At 44.8% G+C, this 18,731-nt stretch overlaps 1 protein-coding gene across 7 annotated transcripts; it reads right to left on the bottom strand.

Annotated features, from left to right (window-relative positions):
• Positions 1-467: 467 nt before the first annotated feature.
• On the bottom strand, positions 468-18,458 carry and3 (actinodin3). 7 transcript variants are annotated; one of them, XM_018752310.2, is made up of 14 exons: positions 18,439-18,458; positions 14,612-14,705; positions 13,913-14,090; positions 11,975-12,131; positions 11,751-11,881; positions 10,360-10,525; positions 7,378-7,936; positions 6,317-6,363; positions 4,502-4,641; positions 3,814-3,861; positions 2,142-2,220; positions 1,970-2,014; positions 1,634-1,812; positions 468-1,413 (listed from the first exon to the last, which is right to left on the bottom strand). In XM_018752310.2, the coding sequence occupies exons 9-14, from the start codon at positions 4,520-4,522 to the stop codon at positions 736-738; spliced, it is 1,050 nt and encodes a 349-aa protein (XP_018607826.1). In that variant the 5' UTR covers positions 4,523-4,641; positions 6,317-6,363; positions 7,378-7,936; positions 10,360-10,525; positions 11,751-11,881; positions 11,975-12,131; positions 13,913-14,090; positions 14,612-14,705; positions 18,439-18,458; the 3' UTR covers positions 468-735. The 7 variants fall into 7 exon arrangements, with proteins under 7 accessions (XP_018607826.1, XP_018607824.1, XP_018607829.1 ...); XM_018752308.2 differs by lacking the exon at positions 18,439-18,458 and adding an exon at positions 16,191-16,492; XM_018752313.2 differs by lacking the exon at positions 18,439-18,458 and adding an exon at positions 16,191-16,492 and having other exon boundaries at positions 11,992-12,131.
• Between the last annotated feature and the right edge of the window lie 273 nt (positions 18,459-18,731).

Below are 18,731 nucleotides of genomic sequence, written 5' to 3'. Positions count from 1 at the left end.
TGGAGTTTGTCTAAAATGGCACTTGCTAGAACAGCAGGGGATGATGTTTTTAAAGCCGAAATTGCCACGTTTTGGCTTCCACTGCTGTAACCATCAAGCTTCTTGTTAAAGTATTACACTTCCCTTTCCCCCTTTTTATGCGTCTTTTTCCCCAGTATTGTTCTCACAAATGAGCATTAGTCACTTGGTCTGGACACTGGTGTGCTATTTTTCTTTTGTTGATCAGTTCAAGACAGCTTCAGGATTTTAACATATTATTCCATTCATGTTATACACTCAGAATCTGAACTAAAGATAAAACTATTTTAAAACATACATTTCATGAGACCTTTTCATTATTATTGCCATAATCATTATGCTTTCTCTTCAATTTCTTCCTCGCATTATAATGGACTGATTAGCATCCTGAGAAAATAATGTAGAGCAAAGAATATGAGCACACAGAGATCAGGGAAATGATTCCTGTGTTCAGAAACTTTATTGTTGCTTGTTTTTTCTTAAATTCTTCATTTTTTCCTCTAACATTTGTGAAAAGCACACACATTTACATTCAGAAAGCAGGAACCTGAACTGTGCAACTGTTCTTGTTGGTGCATTTCCTGTTCCGTGATGTGTGTACTATATGATAAGAACAAGGCGAGGTTGTTTCCTGTCTGTACCTGCATGAAGCCAATCTCCTGGAACGGTGAATCAGAATGAAGGTGAGTAGTATTTACTGTCCCAACTGCCCCAGGGCTACTGGGGGTCTGGGGCAGGGTTGGAGTACACATACGGGTCAAAGAGATCACGCCGATAGTCATGTGGAAAGAAGACTTTACCCCTGTCGTGAAAGGGCTGTGGCTGGACTGGCAGCCCATCGTCCTCAGCTTCCTCCTCGTCCACTTCATCTTTCTCTATAGTTGCCAGAGGTGCAGGATTCCCCTTGATGGGGCTGTATGGGTGATCAATCAAACAGTCAGGGTCCCAGTAGGGGTCACAGTCATGCTCCATAGATTGATAGACAATTGGGGCTGGGGAAAGCTGCTGATTTGGCCTTGATTTTGGTGGCAGAGGAGGAGGTGGGGTAGATAATGCGTGTGTCTCCTTGCCAGTTTTGGGCTTGCAGGCAGGGTGGTAGCGAGGGTCACAGAGAACAGGGACAGCCCCAGTTGGCAGGTATACAATATGGGGTTTGCACAGCGGGTCTTTGGAATTGCACAGGTAGACTACGTCAGCCTGAGAGAGGGGGGGCGGCGGTGCGGTTGGTGCTGTGTGTGGGGGGGGTGGGGCTTTGCACTTCTTGTCCTTTGACGGGTTGCACTTATTCACCGGACCTCCCAGGCTCTTCAGATAGGGGGACGACTTGGGGCCGTTGACACGTTCGAGGTGTTGCATCTGCTGGTACATCATCCTCATCCGGTCGATCTCATAAAGCTGGGAGAAGAAGTAACTTTAGCGATTTAGAAAACTTTGAACATGACCGCGATGTAAAGGAAAAATGATTAGAACGAACAGACTATTATAACGTCAGCATCATTCATTTGTTGGCATTCGGAACAGCAGAACCCGAAACTCAGGTCCATTCACACAACGACCCACGCGTCAAAATGAGGATTTAATCTGTTAACCGAACCCCCCCCCATTGTATCCGCACCCCCTCCGTATGCCCGATGCTGTTATAGTAGCGGTAGTAGGCCTGGAAGTCGGGGGCATTGTGGTTCCAGCCGGGATCGGCGTTCCTTCTGGGTCGGGACTGAGGCAGAATGGTGTGGGCCCGGGCAGGGTCGATGCTCACTGCGCTCGCTGCACTCCCCGCTCCCGCAAGCCCGGATGCTGAGGGGCGTCAGGGAGAGAAAGAAAAGGGTTGCCTGCGGTATCTCTTACGAACACAGCACCAGAAGCACAGCCTAGGCACTGACGCAGGCACACGTTGTTCAGGCCACTGTCAGTAAGCATCCTTGCGTCAGTGAGACAACGGTGACGTCGCTACCTTCATTCCGTATTATTTTCATGAGCGAGGTGGCCTGCGGGAAACCTGCAAACATGCACAAAGGGCACGGTCAGCGTGGTCAGAATCATACTGGTAGTTTATGCATAGCACACAGACTCAATAAGGAAAAAAAAAGAGAAAAAAAACAGGATAGTGGAGACAGGCAACTCACCCGGAAACACGGTCAGGCAGCACAGCGCTCCAACCAGGTACATCTGAGAAATCATTCTTTCCACCTTCCCACCCGGCAGCTAGAAATAAATGAGCTCATACACACCAGGAAAGATCTAGACAGGCTTCGTGCTCCTTTCCGCATGCAAGTAATTTACAAAATTAGTGAGTAGCCAACAATTCTAGGTTTGAAAAACCATCTCACTGTTGTGGGTAAAATACTGGGCTGCATGGAAAATCTGAACGAATTTTCAGTCCACTTTCTTCTTCATCAGTTCATTCGAAATCTCATTTCATTTCAGATATTAGCAATAACGGGTAATAACTATTAAATCTTCCAAAACACTTTTAAGCACTTGGCTGTTTCTGGGCTGCTTATTGACATGTTGGGTAAACATTCACGGCAAACGTTTCAAAACGTTAGAGCGTCACTCACCGATCCGACTAAAAAGGTGTGTCCTACAGAGCAGTCCCTCAAAAGAAAACACTGATTAAAAGTGCACCTTTTAATTACGTGATGCATCTGCAAAAAAGCTATTTTAATTTTTTTTAAACTAAATATTAAAGAGAAGGGGGTGCAGTAGCACAGCGGATTTGACTGGGTCCTGCTCTCTGGTAGGTCTGCGGTTCGAGTCCCGCTTGGGGTGCCTTGCGATGGACTGGCGTCCCGTCCTGGGTGTGTCCCCTCCCCTCCGGCCTTGCGCCCTGTGTTGCCGGGTAGGCTCCGGTTCCCCACGACCCCGTATGGGATAAGCGGTTTCAGTAGTGTGTGTGTATCAATATTGAATTTTACATGCCATGTGAAACACTGCTGGAAACAGAAGTAACAGACTCTATTTAGTAACGTAAGCACGTAATTGTTTTCGGAAGGACTGCCCCTGATAAAAGAGATAGGATGCAGCTCTTCAGGAGAAGCCTCTGAGACTGATCTTTATATAGGAACATTTGCTTGACTTCAACAGTATCTCCTGTGCTCCTAAAGCATCCATTCTCTGTCTGTCCAGCACTGCAGTTAAACAGTGTTCATTAAAATAAAAAAAAAAACCCACAAAGCTGAAAAAAGTGTATGTCTGCATTTTCATCTGTAATAAATAAACATGAGCTATTAAAATGCACAAAACACTGAAATGCCACTGACCGGTGTACAGACATGGGTATATTTCCTAAACATGTGGACGATTACTAAACTATGAACTAGTGTACAGTATATCAGCCATACAGTAAATGTACCAAACGTCTGAAGATTCATTTCCATTACACAGTCCAGATACAAGAGCATCGCTTTGTAGAAGAGAGTCTGGCAAATGTAAATGTTAATAACATTAAGAGTGTGTGTATTCCACTGATGTATGAATGAGTGACCCAGTGTAAGCAGTGTGTCTAGCGGTGTAAGTCTTTGGGTGCTCTGGTTTCCTCCCACAGTCCAAAGACAAGCTGTTCAGGTTCCCCCATAGTCTGTGAGTGTGACAGAGAGAGTGTGTTCCACTGATGTATGGATGAGTGACCCATTGTAAGTAGTGTATCTAGCAGTGTAAGTCACCGTGGTGAATAACGTGTGTGGGCTGATAACACTAGGTAGAGTTCATTGGAAGTCGCTTTGGAGAAAAGTGTCTGCTAAATAAAAAAGTGTAAATGTAATAAAGCAGGAGGCACATATAGAAAGTGCTACTCACCGATACCCGGACAACGTTCTTCCGACACATCGCGATTAAAGCCGAATCCTGAAATAAATACAAAAGCTTCATGTCACTCAACACGCAGCCGATTCTTCACTGGCTCCAGTGTCAGTGGCTCCACCCCCAAAATCCATGTTCATTCTTCCCAGAGCTGAGTTTAAAACCAAGTCCTTAGTTAACAGCAGTATCCTTCACCCCTCGGGGGTGGGGGGAATAACTTAAAAGGCCCAGCAAACACAGTAAAACCAGGAAGAAAGGAGCCATAAGAAGCACAGGGCGAAGACGGTACAGTACCTAAAACAGACATTTCTTATTTGTTGAAAAAACACTCCTTTCTTTGAACACCATTTCTGAGTTAGACCTCTGCAGTGTTCATTTTTGTCAAACTACGTGCCAGTAAAAATGTTTGCACGTAAATGTTTGTGTATCTCAAAAAAAAAAAAAAAAAAATTGTCGGAAGGTGATCAGGATTCGTCTCTTCTAGGTTTTTTGCAGCTACTCATGTGATGAACACTGGTACTTAAGAATTACTAACTTTACTTCCATGCGCTCCTTTTGTAGTCTCGGGGTACCAATGATGGGGTGTGGAGGTGTTGGGCCTAAGAGGTGATGGATGTTTTGCTTTGAAGCTCGCAAATTAGCATATTGCATTTGCATGCATTTCCCAAGTAGTTGTAATCCTTACCTCAATTATTGTGGCAAACATAAACCATGGCAATAGTTACTCCGTTGACCAGTCTAGGCAGCTAGATGATTCTCGCTAACAAAAAGGGTTTCGTTTTTATGGCTCTCACTCCACAGGCAGTCTGCAGTCTGCATGAGGGCCTGGACAACAAAAGTGGGTCTCAGCAGTTACATTTCCTCAGTTAGCTGGACTTCAGTACATTTTTGGAGAAGTTGCACTTTTCGGATTTTATTTTGAAACTGTTATTTTACTTTTATAAGACTAGTTTGAAAAGCACATCGAAGCCACAACCCGGTGTTGCAGATACATCCTGCGTAATATTCGCAGGATCCATCCCTACCGCACAACTGACTCTGCCCAACTACTTGTCCAGGCCATGGTGACTTCCCATCTGGACTACTACAACTCTGTCCTGTGTGGCCTTCCTGCTACTGCCATTAAACCTCTGCAGCTGATACGGAACGCGGCTGCACGAGTTGTTTGATTTGCCGAAGCGTTCCCACGTATCTCCTCTACTCATTTCTCTGCACTGGCTTCCTATAGATCCGGGTCAAATTCAAGACCCAGATTCTTGTCTACAAATGCATCAATAGAACTGCTCACCGCTATTTACAGGACTTGATTAAGTGCTACACCCCAGCCAGATTCCTTCGCTCATATACTTTTGTTCGCTTGGTGGTCCCACGGACGAACAGTAAAGCACGGAGGTTCTCAGTTCTGGCTCCACTGTGGTGGAATGACCTCCCCCTGTCACTCAGAACTGCTGAAACTCTGTCTCTTGAATAGAGGGTCTGAAAACTCACCTTTTCCGGACCCATTTCGTCCAAGATCTCTCCAGCTCATTTATGGCATAAATGTTCATGCCCCATAACTTCATGAGCATCACCAGACAAAAGCCTTTACACAGCCGCTACCCCTGTATTATATGTGAATGTTTTTTTTATAATAAGGTACACAAGCAAACTAATACATAATTTTGTAGGAAGGTTATCAGGATTCATCTATCCTGCATTTCATGCACCTACTCGAGCGATGAACATCGGTGCATCAAGTGGAAAGAAAACTAGGTTTACCGAAGAGTCACATGTCTGCAGCCATGTCTCTTTCTCTTAATGTAAAGCACAAATTGTATTTCTGCTGAAATGTATGTCACTTCGGACAAAAGCATCTGCTAAATGAATACATGTAAATGCAAAAGAAAAATATACAAGGCAATATGTATGCATACAGACAATCCAGTACATTGGTATCCCCTTCCCCCAGCCGGGTCCCGACGCAGCACACGCTCAAGTCTCCGGCTGGAACCACAATGCTAGCGCACAGCATGATGGCGAGCACAGCGGGTAGCGCCTCGCTGGCGCCTCGCAGAGCCCGGGCTCCACGTTTCAATCCCACCTTCAAGAATTCGCATGTTTTCCCAAGCGTTCGTACGGGTTTCTTCCGGGTGCTTTGGTTCCCTAACGCAGCCTAAAGGTGTTTCAGATTAACGGTTCAGTCTAAACGGCCCTTAACGTGTAACTCTACGTTACACTGCTCTGTTGTGTTTATGGGCTGATGATTTTCAGGATCTTAGTCCATTGTTTTAAACATTTCATCTTTGCGAGAAATTATGAATCGCCTTGCACAATGGCATCTGCTAAACATGAATTCATACTAATACACCACCACCTACTCAAATTTTTTCCAAACTTAAATACAAGTAGACACTGGAACCTACTGAATCTTTTGGGCATGGAGCGGATCACGTAACAACACTTGAACGGTATGACAGATTGAAACACAGTAGAACTTTAAATTTTACCTTTTTTTACTTACATTATACGTTATCCATTTATACAGTGTCAAACTTAGTCCAAGTGGTGCTGGAGGAAAGGAGAGGAATGGGAGATGTGCTTACAGCAGCAGGAGGTGGATGCCACCTCCACCTGGGTGACAGTGTTGACAATGACGGTACTGGAAAAAACACTAATCTGGGGTTATTTCTAGTCTGTTAACACCATCCTAAGGCTGGAAACCAGAAGTTACCAGCACTCGGGTAGGGAAAATCCACCAATGATCATTTCTTCAGGCCTACAGGAATGTGAAGTATCCACGTAAGGCCTTTGGCTGAGAGTTTAAAACTTTTATTTTGACAAATAGTACAGATCATACAGTAGATCCAGAAATATGAAGAGAAACAAAGACATACTGTCAAAGGCATACCGATACACATTTTATCATTGTATTACTGGCAAAACATTTAAAATGGTGGAGGAAAAATTCTTTAAATTTAAGCAAAGTGTCACAACAAAGTGCAAAGTGTACAATTGCCCCACAGTCCTATAGGATTCTGCAAATCTCTAAGAATTCTTAGGCCTACTGGAATTTACCAACTTCCTGCGAATCCTAAATTACTGCAGTGTGGCATAATGGATTCTATGTGACCATATTTGATTTTGTTTTATTGAAAAACCAACTTTTTTTACCTGTAATTTTCAAAATATATCCAAATAGTAGTTTGGTACCCTTTGAATCACAATGAATTCTGGTGTTTCCCGCTGGCTACTGGGAAATCACGCAGATCGCCTCCAGTTGTCAAAAAGTTCCCGAATCAAACAAAACTATGAAATCCACGTAAAACTCCATCAGATCCTGTTGTTTTTTTCTCTCCAAAATCCAACAGGAACTTCAGTAAGTTTAGAAATCATTCTAAAATCCCTTTAACTGCAATAATATATTTACATATGTAAATAATAACATTTAATCTGGAAACCCAACTTGTGCTTAACTAAGATGTTTACAATCAACAGCAGCCTAACCCTTTCAAGCACACAGTTATAAAAAAAAAAAAAAAAAAAAAAAAAAAAAAAAAAAAAAAAATTTATAAGCTTCTTTACCGCTGTGCTGCTTGCATTTGAAGGTGAGCTTCCCGGAAACCACCGGCAACGCTCCTAATAAGCACCTCCTGCTGAGCTCTGCACAGTAACACAGATGTGGACCAAAGACCTGACAGCCCAGCCTAAAAAAGTAAAGCAAAGTAAAAACATACCCCTTCTAACCAGCAGGATGAAGGAAAAGTGCAAGCAGGAGAATCAGGCTTCATTAACTGCTGCCACACCTCCCGTTTTATTAGAGCGCCAACCATAACGTACGTGGTCTCAGCCTGAGATGGCACATTATTGATCTGTTCATCATTAAGGGTGTGAGAATAGCCCCTGCCTGCGTCCTGGCCTGTACGTGCTGTCGTGGCCTCCACTGAACCACCTCCCCCGACAGGTGAACGGGACCCTAGCGTGGACCTCGCTGACCCGGTACACCTTCAGCTCTCCGCATTTGTCTTGAGTTGTCTAGAACTGGGTGCGAGTGAAGCCACGGGACACACACATCTTGTGTGCCTCAGACAGTTCAGGATCTGCGAGGTGTCAGCATCGCTCACCGCGCCGCTCGGCCACCCACCTAAAACAAAACGTTTGGTAGGTTATTCTTCTTTTGTACGAAAGTCTTGCTAGGATACAGTCTTTTTCCCAAAATAAAAGTTAACATTCCTGGGTTCACCTTCACCATTTCTTATGGCACACCGTAACACACTGTTCACGCTGCTCAGATGGGTTATGTGGCAAATTTAATTACTGATGTTTTTTAAATCTCAGAACTGTTTGTCTTCTTTGCGTTATTAGACCGTTGCACACATCTGTAAGGCCACAGAATGGAAATATAATGTTTATTATACAGGGACCCTCCAAAACTCAGCAAGCATGTTTTGAATGATCTTTTAAAGGTCTTTTTCAAATGAAGTCACCCAGCTAGCCTCAAATTACCCGAAAAAACCGAAAACCAGCATTTACTCAACAAGTTAATTGTTTGCATAGCTAAAATAGAAAGCAACATAGCTAGTTCCTCAAGGCTGTTCGAAGCATTTAGCCAGTCATCATCAACCACAATGACTGCAATTTAATCACAATAAAAATCGTAAATGTAGCAACCTATTCGTATCCATCTGACATTCTCCATGTAGAGATCACAGCTTAATTCTTTCCTTGTGCAACTACATGTTTCTTTGTTGCTCTTGCCCCAATATTACACAGCTATGGTCATTCAGTAATGAGGACAATCTTTCCCACCACTTCTGTTTTCACTTATGTGATCCATATAAACCATTATTCAGTTCTTTCGTTAGAGTTTTTTTTTAGCTTTGCAATACATGTTATAAATGCTAAATTTTACAAGTACATTCATCATCTCAACTACCGGCTGAATTAAAATCTGTAATTTATTTAGCTGCAACCTGAAAACATTCTCATGACAAGAAGCTGAATTGAATGAGTTTCCTTAACTAGACAGGAACATCTAAAATTTGCCTGGAAACCTCTGAATGGATCATTTGCTCATCACCATTATGTTAATATGACCCAAACCCACATTTTATGTGCATTTCCCTTCTTACCAACCCTTGAGAAGCTGCGTTGTACCGGCACTGTCAGACCGAGACAAGTGCAATGCCCTCAGAGGTAGTCGGCAATTGCTCAGGTCTCCGCCTCCCAACACCAGCTACCCGTCACCAGGCATCAATAAGGCCCAGGGTGGTGGTTGAAGATCTACTGGTTTAAAAACTCACGGTCACAGTGTTTGGCATTTCGTTAACACATACCTGGCCACACAGCAACAAGTTGCAGTCTGTTTATGGAAGTGGGAGACAAAGTAGAAACGGCTGCGGATGACTGGTTCACAGCCACAGTCAGTTTTGCATGGGTTTGCACAGCGGCTCTGATGTCCATAAGCTGACTGCCCACCCTGCAAAGCTAACTGGAACTAGCAGATGACGGGCGGTGAGAAACACAGCAGAAACATTCGCATTAATTTAACAGACGCTTTTGTCCAAAGCAACTTCAAATGAACTCTGTGTAGTGTTATCAGCCCACACACCTTATTCACCAAGGTGACTTACACTGCTAGAGGCAGTACTTACACTGGGTCACTGATCCATACATCAGTGGAACACACTTACTCTGTCACTCACACACTGTGGGGGGGACCCGAACAGTATGTTTTTGGACTGGGGGAGGAAATCCACAAAGGCATTAGGTGAACACACAGACCGAGCGGGGATCGAACCCGCGTCCTTTCGCACCACCCAGGCGCTGTAAAACAACAGCACTACTCGCCGTGCCACTCAGAATACAGAAGTACACTTTGCTGATGAAAGTAGCATTAAACACACAAAGAAGAGAGAAAAGAAACAAGTGATGTGGACTGATAGAAAAACAGGGCCCTTTGTACAGCTCTCAAAAGGTGGGACTGCTGCGCCCCCTTGTGGGCAGAAGGGTAGAGCGCAGCAGTAGCGCTCACAACTGTCAGGCAGTGAGGGGTCCCTCTAGCGGACAGAGAGAGAAGTGCACCGAGCGCGTCTCAAGTGCTGCTTTTGCAGTAGGGTCAGTTAGCAGCTACCTGCACAAACAGCACTTTGGACACCCACAGGCTTCAGGTGTACTTGAAGTGGCGTAACACAGACAAGTAGCACTGGAGAAGTGTAGAAATAGTAGCAGTCATATAAAAGACTATATAATGTGCACGGGCCAGCGTTCCGCGTGTGAAAGAAGTGCTCCCACTGCAGTAGGTTTGGATTCACCACTACCTGCACTGTAAGCACTTTAGCACAAGCAGGACCATGCGATTGTTTCTGAGCAACACCTGAGCCGTTCATCTTCTGCTGCGGTCAACAGCCACGGAACCAGAAACATTTCTTCCGTCTGAAAGTGCCACTTAAATAAAGGTTGACCGACGGCACGGATTGCCTTTTGCCCGACTTAATAGCGAACTCATCTCACAGAGAGCAGGACCAGGTGGACCAGATGTCCCCAGGCGAGGCAACGCAATCTCACCAGGGCCGTGGAGAAAAGCAGGATGAAGGACAGCCTGGAGGCAGAGGTGACGGTGATGTCCTTGCTGACATGGGCCTCCATCATCTGCACGCAGGTGGCCATGATGTAGTTGACAAGTGACTCGGGCATCATGGGCCGCAGCAGCTGGCATGGCAAGATGTAGCATCTGCAGGGGGTTGCAGGGAAAATTAAACCAAGTACAGGAACCCCATACAGCTTTCTGGGGGCTAAGCACCTCCACCCATCCCCTGGCAACCTGCACTACCCCACAAGCCCCCTCACACAACAAACTTCATTTCAGTAGGTGTGTTCAGTGGCAGTACAGGTGCAGATAAGAGACATGCTGCTGAAGCTGCAAGTTACTGTCCAGACCAGCTCAGTCTTGACTTCACCCCCACAATGCAGCTGACAGGTGGGCATTCTGCTATATGTTCTTTTCAGGGGTTGCGAGCAGGAACATCTATATATGTAATGCACACACGCACACACACGCACACGCGCGCACACACACATATATATTTTCAGAACCACTTGTCCCATACGGGGTCACAGGGAACCGGAGCCTACCCGGCAACACAGGGCGTAAGGCCGGAGGGGGAGGGGACAAACCCAGGACGGGACACCAGTCCGTCGCAAGGCACCCCAAGCGGGACTCAAACCCCAGACCCACTGGACAGTAGGACCCGGTCCAACCCACTGCGCCACTGCGCCACCGCACCCCCTATATGTAATGCATTTTACCTCAAAGTAGTTAATGAACATTGAAATCCTTCTGCACTGGGGAATGTTTTTGAGGAAACACAAATTTATGAACTGTGCATGTAATTTTATTGTTATTTGAACATCTGGGGTAAAGGAATTAGTTGGAATTGAGTTTTCGGCAGTCTTTCTCTCCGCCTGTCCCCAAGCCTCTGAAAGGCAGATTCCTACACCTTGCAAGAGGTCTGAAGAGTCACAAGTTCTGATGGTCTCACTGAGAATATTACCTCGAGGGCTGCTATACGAAGTGTTATATAATCAGTACTGGCATGATGAGGAACCTGTGGCCAATTCAGAGACAACTTCTCAGTATGAAGCTGCGCCACAAGAGGAACTGGGAGCAAAACACCCCAGGGAGGGTAGACTAGCAGACATAGCTACTGCAGTTACATGTGCCAACAGAGGCTCTGCTGATCCATACGTCAACATCCGCCGATTTGTCATGGCCACTGAGGGGGCAACAGAACCTCCGACTCCCTTACTAAAGTCATCCTCTGCTCCAGGACAGGGATGGAGAAGATGACAGACAGACAGACAGCCCCACAGGCACCAAAGAACAAAGCTGAAGGTCACGAGAGATGGCAAATATAAGGCCGAAGGACACGAAAGCGTAGGTGTCTAGATGAACCAACCTGCAAGGCCAGGCGCAATTCCATGGAAATCTCATGGCTACATAACCTCCAGGTCAGGGAACTCAAAATTTCTCTCCCGGAAAGTAGACTGCCTGCCATGCTGTGCAGTGTTATCTCTCGGAACTTGGACACTTCGAAGGAGCAGATGAGGACAAGAATGAGCTACTAAACAAATTCAAAAGCATGGACCTCAGTATAGAAAAGAGCCACATGAACAGACCTACCAAGAGCATTTGCTTACATGTCCCTGTGTGCACAGCCCCTGGAAACAAGATGACCTTTGAATCTTGCATGTGCAAGCACAGCTGGCCCACAAGACTTGTGGTCAACACGCTGCTGACTTGTGCAGAGGATGAGGAGCTTGAAGAAGGGTGACCAGACCTGCAAAACCAAGGGAAGAACTTAACACACCAAGCAGGAAAATTAACATATGATTGTCTTGCAAAGAATTTACCACTATTTCACCACATCCTGCTGAATTCCATTACTGTGATTCCCACCCTGTTCTTAAGAGTGAACTGGCTGGTGTAAAACAATAACCTAGGTGACACTGCTGAGCAGCATTAAAGTATTCAAAGTTCACTGTTCTGCTCGATTTGGACTCAGGTTCAAAAAAAAAGTGTGGAACCAGGCATAACGAAGGGACAATAATGCAATTTAAGTAATTCAGTAAGTGAATGTGGCCTGGATCCCTAAACATTCCTACTAGATTTAAAGCCAATAATTGATTCATTCCAATTTCTCTTTGACATTATTTTGTGTCTTACAAAATGACCATTTTAGACATAATTGTTCAATTCACAGAGCAGTGACGTTTGACAAAATAAACATACTGTGTTGTGCTCTTCCACTGTACTATGTAAAACAACCATCCAACCATCTGTGGGAATAACCAGTCTGTATTCTTACAAAGAATATGCATTTGGATATTCCATTTTTTTTTGATGTTCCAACTTTTTCTCCCCACAATAAATAATTTATATATTGTTGCTTGGCTGTATTGTTTGGGTGTCGAGCAGCAACTGTGTTTTGTTTACAAAGCTTTCTGTTTGTTATTCCTTTCCAGTTAAAAAAAAATTAACAGGCTAGCACGTTTCAAAAAAAAAAAAAAAAAAAATCCCACACACACACACACACACACACACACACACACACACACACACACTGTCTGAACCTCTTGTCCCATTTGGGGTCATGGGGAGGCAGAGCCTAACCTGACAACACAGGGCATAAGGATGGAGGGGGAGGGGACACACCCAAGACAGGACTCTGGTCTGTCGCAAGGCACCCCAAACAGGACTCGAACCCCAGACCCACTGGAGAGCAGGACCCGGTCCAAACCACTGTGCCACTGCACCCCCCTACATGTAAATAAAGTGAATTTTTAATACAGATTACTGGATACTGTAGAGCATTATGTACAGTACTCCATTTCATAATTACTGTACTTAATTATATAATATTGTTACTCAGCATGAGAAATTTGTAAAAATTTATGTAAAAATGAAGATCTATTATACAATACAGCATTCATGCATGTCAACTGTATTTCCTTACGGTTTATATAATGATGGGGATGAACTGATTTTTTTTTTTTTTATAAAGTTTGGACTGGGATGAACTGATGGGGTTGTCAGACTGAAACCCTGCTGTAAATGTAGAGTATTAAAAACTCTACAAAATACATGTCTGAGGGTACTGTTATTAAGGCCTTTTCAAAGTGGCTAACATTGTGTTGTGCTACAGTAGTAGCTGAAGCCAAGATCAAAAAAGGCCATTAGTTATATTTTCTTTTTTTAAGATTATTGAAGAATATATGTTCCATAAATTTTCAAATTGGATTTTCTGACAATGTTTGAACCAGAAAGCTTTTTACTGCTGCAGGAACAGATGTACACCTCACTTAGGGGAGAGGGGTCAGAGGTCAGATACCATTTCAACCACAGATGGTCCAGCTTTCAATAAAACCCTGGGGAACCCTGTCACCTCATTAAATCACAAGAAGTACTTCTTCCCAAGAAGTATTGGAGTCATGAGTTCTCTGGCCCTTCACAATATGCATCTAGAGCATCCATCACTGCAGCCTGGAGCAATTTACATACACAGCCATAAAAACAGACATCATTCACAGTGTGCTGTGCGTGTTCCTGTGTGCAACTCACAGCTCTGCTCTGACCTCCTTCTCCCTGCATTTGGCAGCAGGTTGTGCACAACATCAAAGAAGAGGATGATGTAGCATTTGTCATTTTCACACACGCGCTCCAGCAGCTCGGGGTCCTCCGCAGCCACGTGATCCAGGACCACCTGCAGGGCCACTTGTTTTCAGTAAGCAAGCACCACCTGTAAACAACGGCATCACAACATCAACCTGGGCCACCACTGGCCAAGCGCACAGGAAACATCACAATAAAGCCACATTTCAAAGAAAAGATCCAAACTGAGGACATATTTTGGATGCCACTGCTACCAGCAACAGTATTTTGTCATAACATTAATATATCGTTATCCCAAAATAGTGATAATTGCGCAACTCTACAGACATGTAAAATATAAGCTTTCAGGTTCAAGCAAATACAAAATCGTCAATTTGGCATTTGCAAAAAGATGTGTATGAGGCTAAGGCTGTTTTAACAAGCAGTACAGTGTCTAATTAGCCAAATACGGACATAAGGGTTTTCAGTTTCAAGAAAATTTCTTACAATCTCTGAAAAGCTGCCTACCGGTAACAACAAATTGGCTCCAAAAGAACATGAAATCACATCTGAAGCATCAGTTCGATATTCATTTAGCACAGAGTCCAGGGGGATGCTGCAAACAGCCAAGTCTATAGAGCAAAGGCATGGAAAAGAAATAAAACTCACAAGTTCTCTTCACTCGCCTGCTGGGCACCATTTTTAAAGGAATAATTTGAGACTCATTCTCTTTGTAGAACTGCTGCAGGAACCTGACCCTTTTCTGATGGAGGAAAAAAAAAAAAAGAACATTAAAATCCCAGAACAAATAGGAAACATGAGAAAAACATCTGACCAAAATATTACATGAAAGAATGAATAAAGGTTCCAGAAAGAATTAGCACATAGAGTGACAGACCTTGAACACAAGAATTACTGTAATACTGCAGACCCAGGTAACATGAGGTGGACAGCTGACTTCTTGTTCCCAAAAACAACACCGAAAATAAATGTGGACACAAAGACACAAAAACTAAATGCTTTTGAATACACTTTAGCATCGACTGTTCAGATAAAGACAACGAAATCAGAGTCCAGGTAAAGTGTGAGTCACTACGGCACTGGTGAATTCTGATTCTCTTGTATGAGAACGGAACACAAACCGCCAGAATTCAGCCAAAACACGGCACACGTCAACGCAGCACATTAATTAGACACGAATGGAACGCACGCAAAAATAAGAGGCAGGGAAGCACAGTCTACGAAGAAATTTAATCCAATACAGACATTCAGTTTGTGGCTTCACGGTCAACACTGAAGGATCCACTTGGGAGGTTTGGTTCAACTCAGAAAGAACCTATAAATACAACAACAATTTTCTGCAAAAAAAGTGGCGCCAAAAAAAAAAAAAAAAAAAAAAAAATCCTTTATTTTTGGACTGTAAGCCAGGAGGAGACGCTAAAGACCATGACTGGATGCTTTCCCTTGACTTGTTCAGATGTGGCCCTTGGCTCAGCTTGTAAACAAACCTCCACCCACGTGACCTCCCCCCTCCCCCCCCACCCCAAGTGGAGGGCCACTGCTGTTTTGTCTGGGAGGGCGTACAGGCAATATACTACTTCAGTAAAATTCACAGGCGCCAAACGCAAACCACTAATGAAGTTGAGAGGCGCCGATGCGCTGCGATGCGCTGCGATGCGCTGCTGGTGGGCGCTCGAGCACAGCGCCGCTCCCCGGAAACGCACGTTCACGTCAACTGTTTACAGAAACGACGTGAAAACGGTCTCCCTGAGAGCGCGGGCTCGGACCTACAGTACGGATCAGTAACCGGAGAACAAACACGGCTCTCCGGACACGGATCAGCGGCAGTTAACAGCCCTTTTCCTCCCTCTCTGGGAACAGACGACATGTTTTTTATCTGCTTTATTTCTGTCCGCCTTTATTCTCTTGATTTGATTTCACTTTCGGTTCTGATTTAAAAAAAAAAAAAAAACGCCCAACAGTATTGGTGAAAATAAGAGTTGTACTGATCGTCAAAGCGCACGAAAAGGGAGGGACAGAGAGCGCGCCCCCCACCCCCCGCGAGGGGCAGTTAAACACAATACCCCCCCCCCCCCCCCCCCGGTGCGCTTCACAGCTCTTTGTTGGACACAGCGCGTCCCGCAGACGGACCCTCTCCGCACCGCTACCATTCAGTCACCGCACGCACTAGTCCCACCTGTCCTGTCCACACACCTCGGAGGGGACCCACTCCGGGGTCCCGACTCACCCCTCAGTCCGCCAGAAACAGAGAAGCAGCCCCGATATCCAGAGGCTGACAGCGGAGGACCAGCTCGCCTCGAGTCGCGCCGCGGTGCCCACTTTTCTCCACATCCCCTTCTTCGGCGGGCTAATAAATCACTCTCCTTCTTTTCGTTTGATCGCGAATCTCCTCAGCCAGACGCCTGCTCGGCCATATCCAACTCTGCTTTCGCGTTACGAGTATTACTCTCACATTTCTGTCAGAAATATGAGAGTAAAATCACGCAGAGCCGTTAGTGGAATCTGCGCTCTGCGCTGTTTTTGTAAACAAAGAAGCACATGGCTTTTCAACCCCGTCACCCCCCGCGAAGGTCCTATTATCCCTCCGCCCGTCAAATAGTCCCTCCGCTCTCTTTCCAGGACGAATACAGGGGTAAACCTCCGTGGGACAAACGAACCGACTTGCGCTTCTCGGGACCCCTTTATTTTGTTGCAGATTGTAGAGACGGCCGCGGGGCTCGATGGAGTAGGAAGCTCGGGCTCTCCGCACGCAGTTGTAGCCACGCTTCGCACACGGGCGCCACTCCGCAGCGGCAAGGAGCGCGAGCGACTCGGACGAGTGCGTCACCGTCGCCCCCTTGCGGTCATTCCCCGCGTCTAGGGCGTATCTGCGGCCTGGAAGATATTCAGTTCTTATCGACTTTATTCATTTCAAACTTACTCATTCCGCCTTTGTGCTGAATCTGACCGTTAGTAATCAAATTTTAGATACAGTACCACAGTAAAATGGTCGAATTGTTTTGGTTTTAACACCGACCGCGCTGGGGTATTAAATGCACAATAACTTTTTAATAACTCCTAAATTATGACGAGATAGTACTATTACTGATATCCACATAAACTGCCCATGGACAACTTTAGGTTGCATTTAGAACCATCATCACTGTAATAACACTCATACAACTTGTCCGATGCGAAAGGAAAGGCCGGGTAATAACTAAATTACCATGTAAATCCCCTAACGAAGTATAACGATTTAACTCGGTTTACTACCCATAATATCTATGGATCTGTTTTAAGTATCTCTTAGTTTGCGAAATACGTCTTGAAGCTTCAGCGCTTTAACTGCGTCACCTGTAGATACAACTGAAGATTAATTTGCTCTAGCGCAAACGATCTGAGATGTTTGTATTAACTAAAATTGTGCAAGACGAATTCGATGTAGGGTTTTACTACGTGATTTTGCGTCCACCACCCCGAGATTCCTGCAATAGCTTATCCAGACCACTAGGTGGCTCTTCAGCACGGTTTGCCAATAGAAACAACAGCACAAGCATTTAATATAAAAAATATTATAGAAGTCTTAATAATGCTTAATCGTGATCTGTCTCTTACACATGTTCTGGTGCCATCTTTTGAATAAAGCAAGAAAAGGCTGAATATGCATTTTACATTTAAGGTACACAAATTCGATTGTGTTCTTCGACCACCATGTCTCTGTACGCAAGTAAGAATGTATATTCCTTAAGTTAACTGCAGCACGTGGGGTGGTGTTGAAAGGGCCGTATACTAAGGTGCCCCAGGCCGGAATTCAGGAAGAAGCAGTTAAAAACTTGAAACTGTTCCCACGCACACAGGCGGTTCGCCCCTCCCCCTCGGACCATGTGCTCTCGGCCGTCTTTTGTCTCTGCAGTCCAGCCGAGTCCGACACGAGGACAAATGAGTAGCTCAGTCTGATAAAGAACAGAATAAACTAAAAACAGGCAACGGTAGAATAGCCAAATGTTCTTGGAAGTGAAATTTCTAAGAAAGAAATCGGATTGCGTCTTTACCAAAACACTAATGCCTAGTAATGCCAGAAAATTACATTTAATTTGTGCACTATATTTCTCGTTCGGGGTTGCAGATGTCAGTACTCAAGAGATTCCTGGTGAACCAAGGTAGTGGTTTTACCTCGAAAAAAATCATGTAACTTAGACATCAGGACAAGTTTTCTCTCTGTAATAAATCCTACAAAACGTGTAGTATAAAAGAAGCAACAGTCTCATGTGTTCTTCTAACTACTGTATGTTTATCTACTCAGTGAAATGAAACTCCTATACTAGTAGTATATTGACTGCATCACAAAAGTGAAAATAATAATTACGTGAGGACAGGGGAGAAAATGAGTTTCTAGCCCCGATCTTAGTAACATGATGATGATGAATAATACAAGTGAGTTTCAGAACCGGCCTTACTTAACCGTACGCTAACCAGCCGAAGCGGAGAATACTTACCCGTCTCAGCAACATAGTCCACACATCTAATTTTCTTTAGGATACTTTAAAATATGGCTCCACCAGCTAAAAGTTAATTATTCGAGCATTTACTCCCCACTGTTGCAAGTGGCTCAAGTGTCACGCGCACACAGCAAAACTCCTCTGCGAAAACTGGCGCGAGTCGTATTTCATACTGGACCAATAGAAATCGGAATTGGTGCTCCAAGAGGAGGGGCTTGATGGTGGCGGGAAAACTTGGGTAATGGGAGTGGCACGTGGTTCTCGATAGCCAGTGGCTGGGGGCAGATCCG

The sequence above is a fragment of the Scleropages formosus genome, chromosome 4, assembly GCF_900964775.1.
Source record: "Scleropages formosus chromosome 4, fSclFor1.1, whole genome shotgun sequence".
Taxonomy (NCBI): domain Eukaryota; kingdom Metazoa; phylum Chordata; class Actinopteri; order Osteoglossiformes; family Osteoglossidae; genus Scleropages; species Scleropages formosus.
This window is presented reverse-complemented; position numbering and strand designations above follow the sequence as displayed.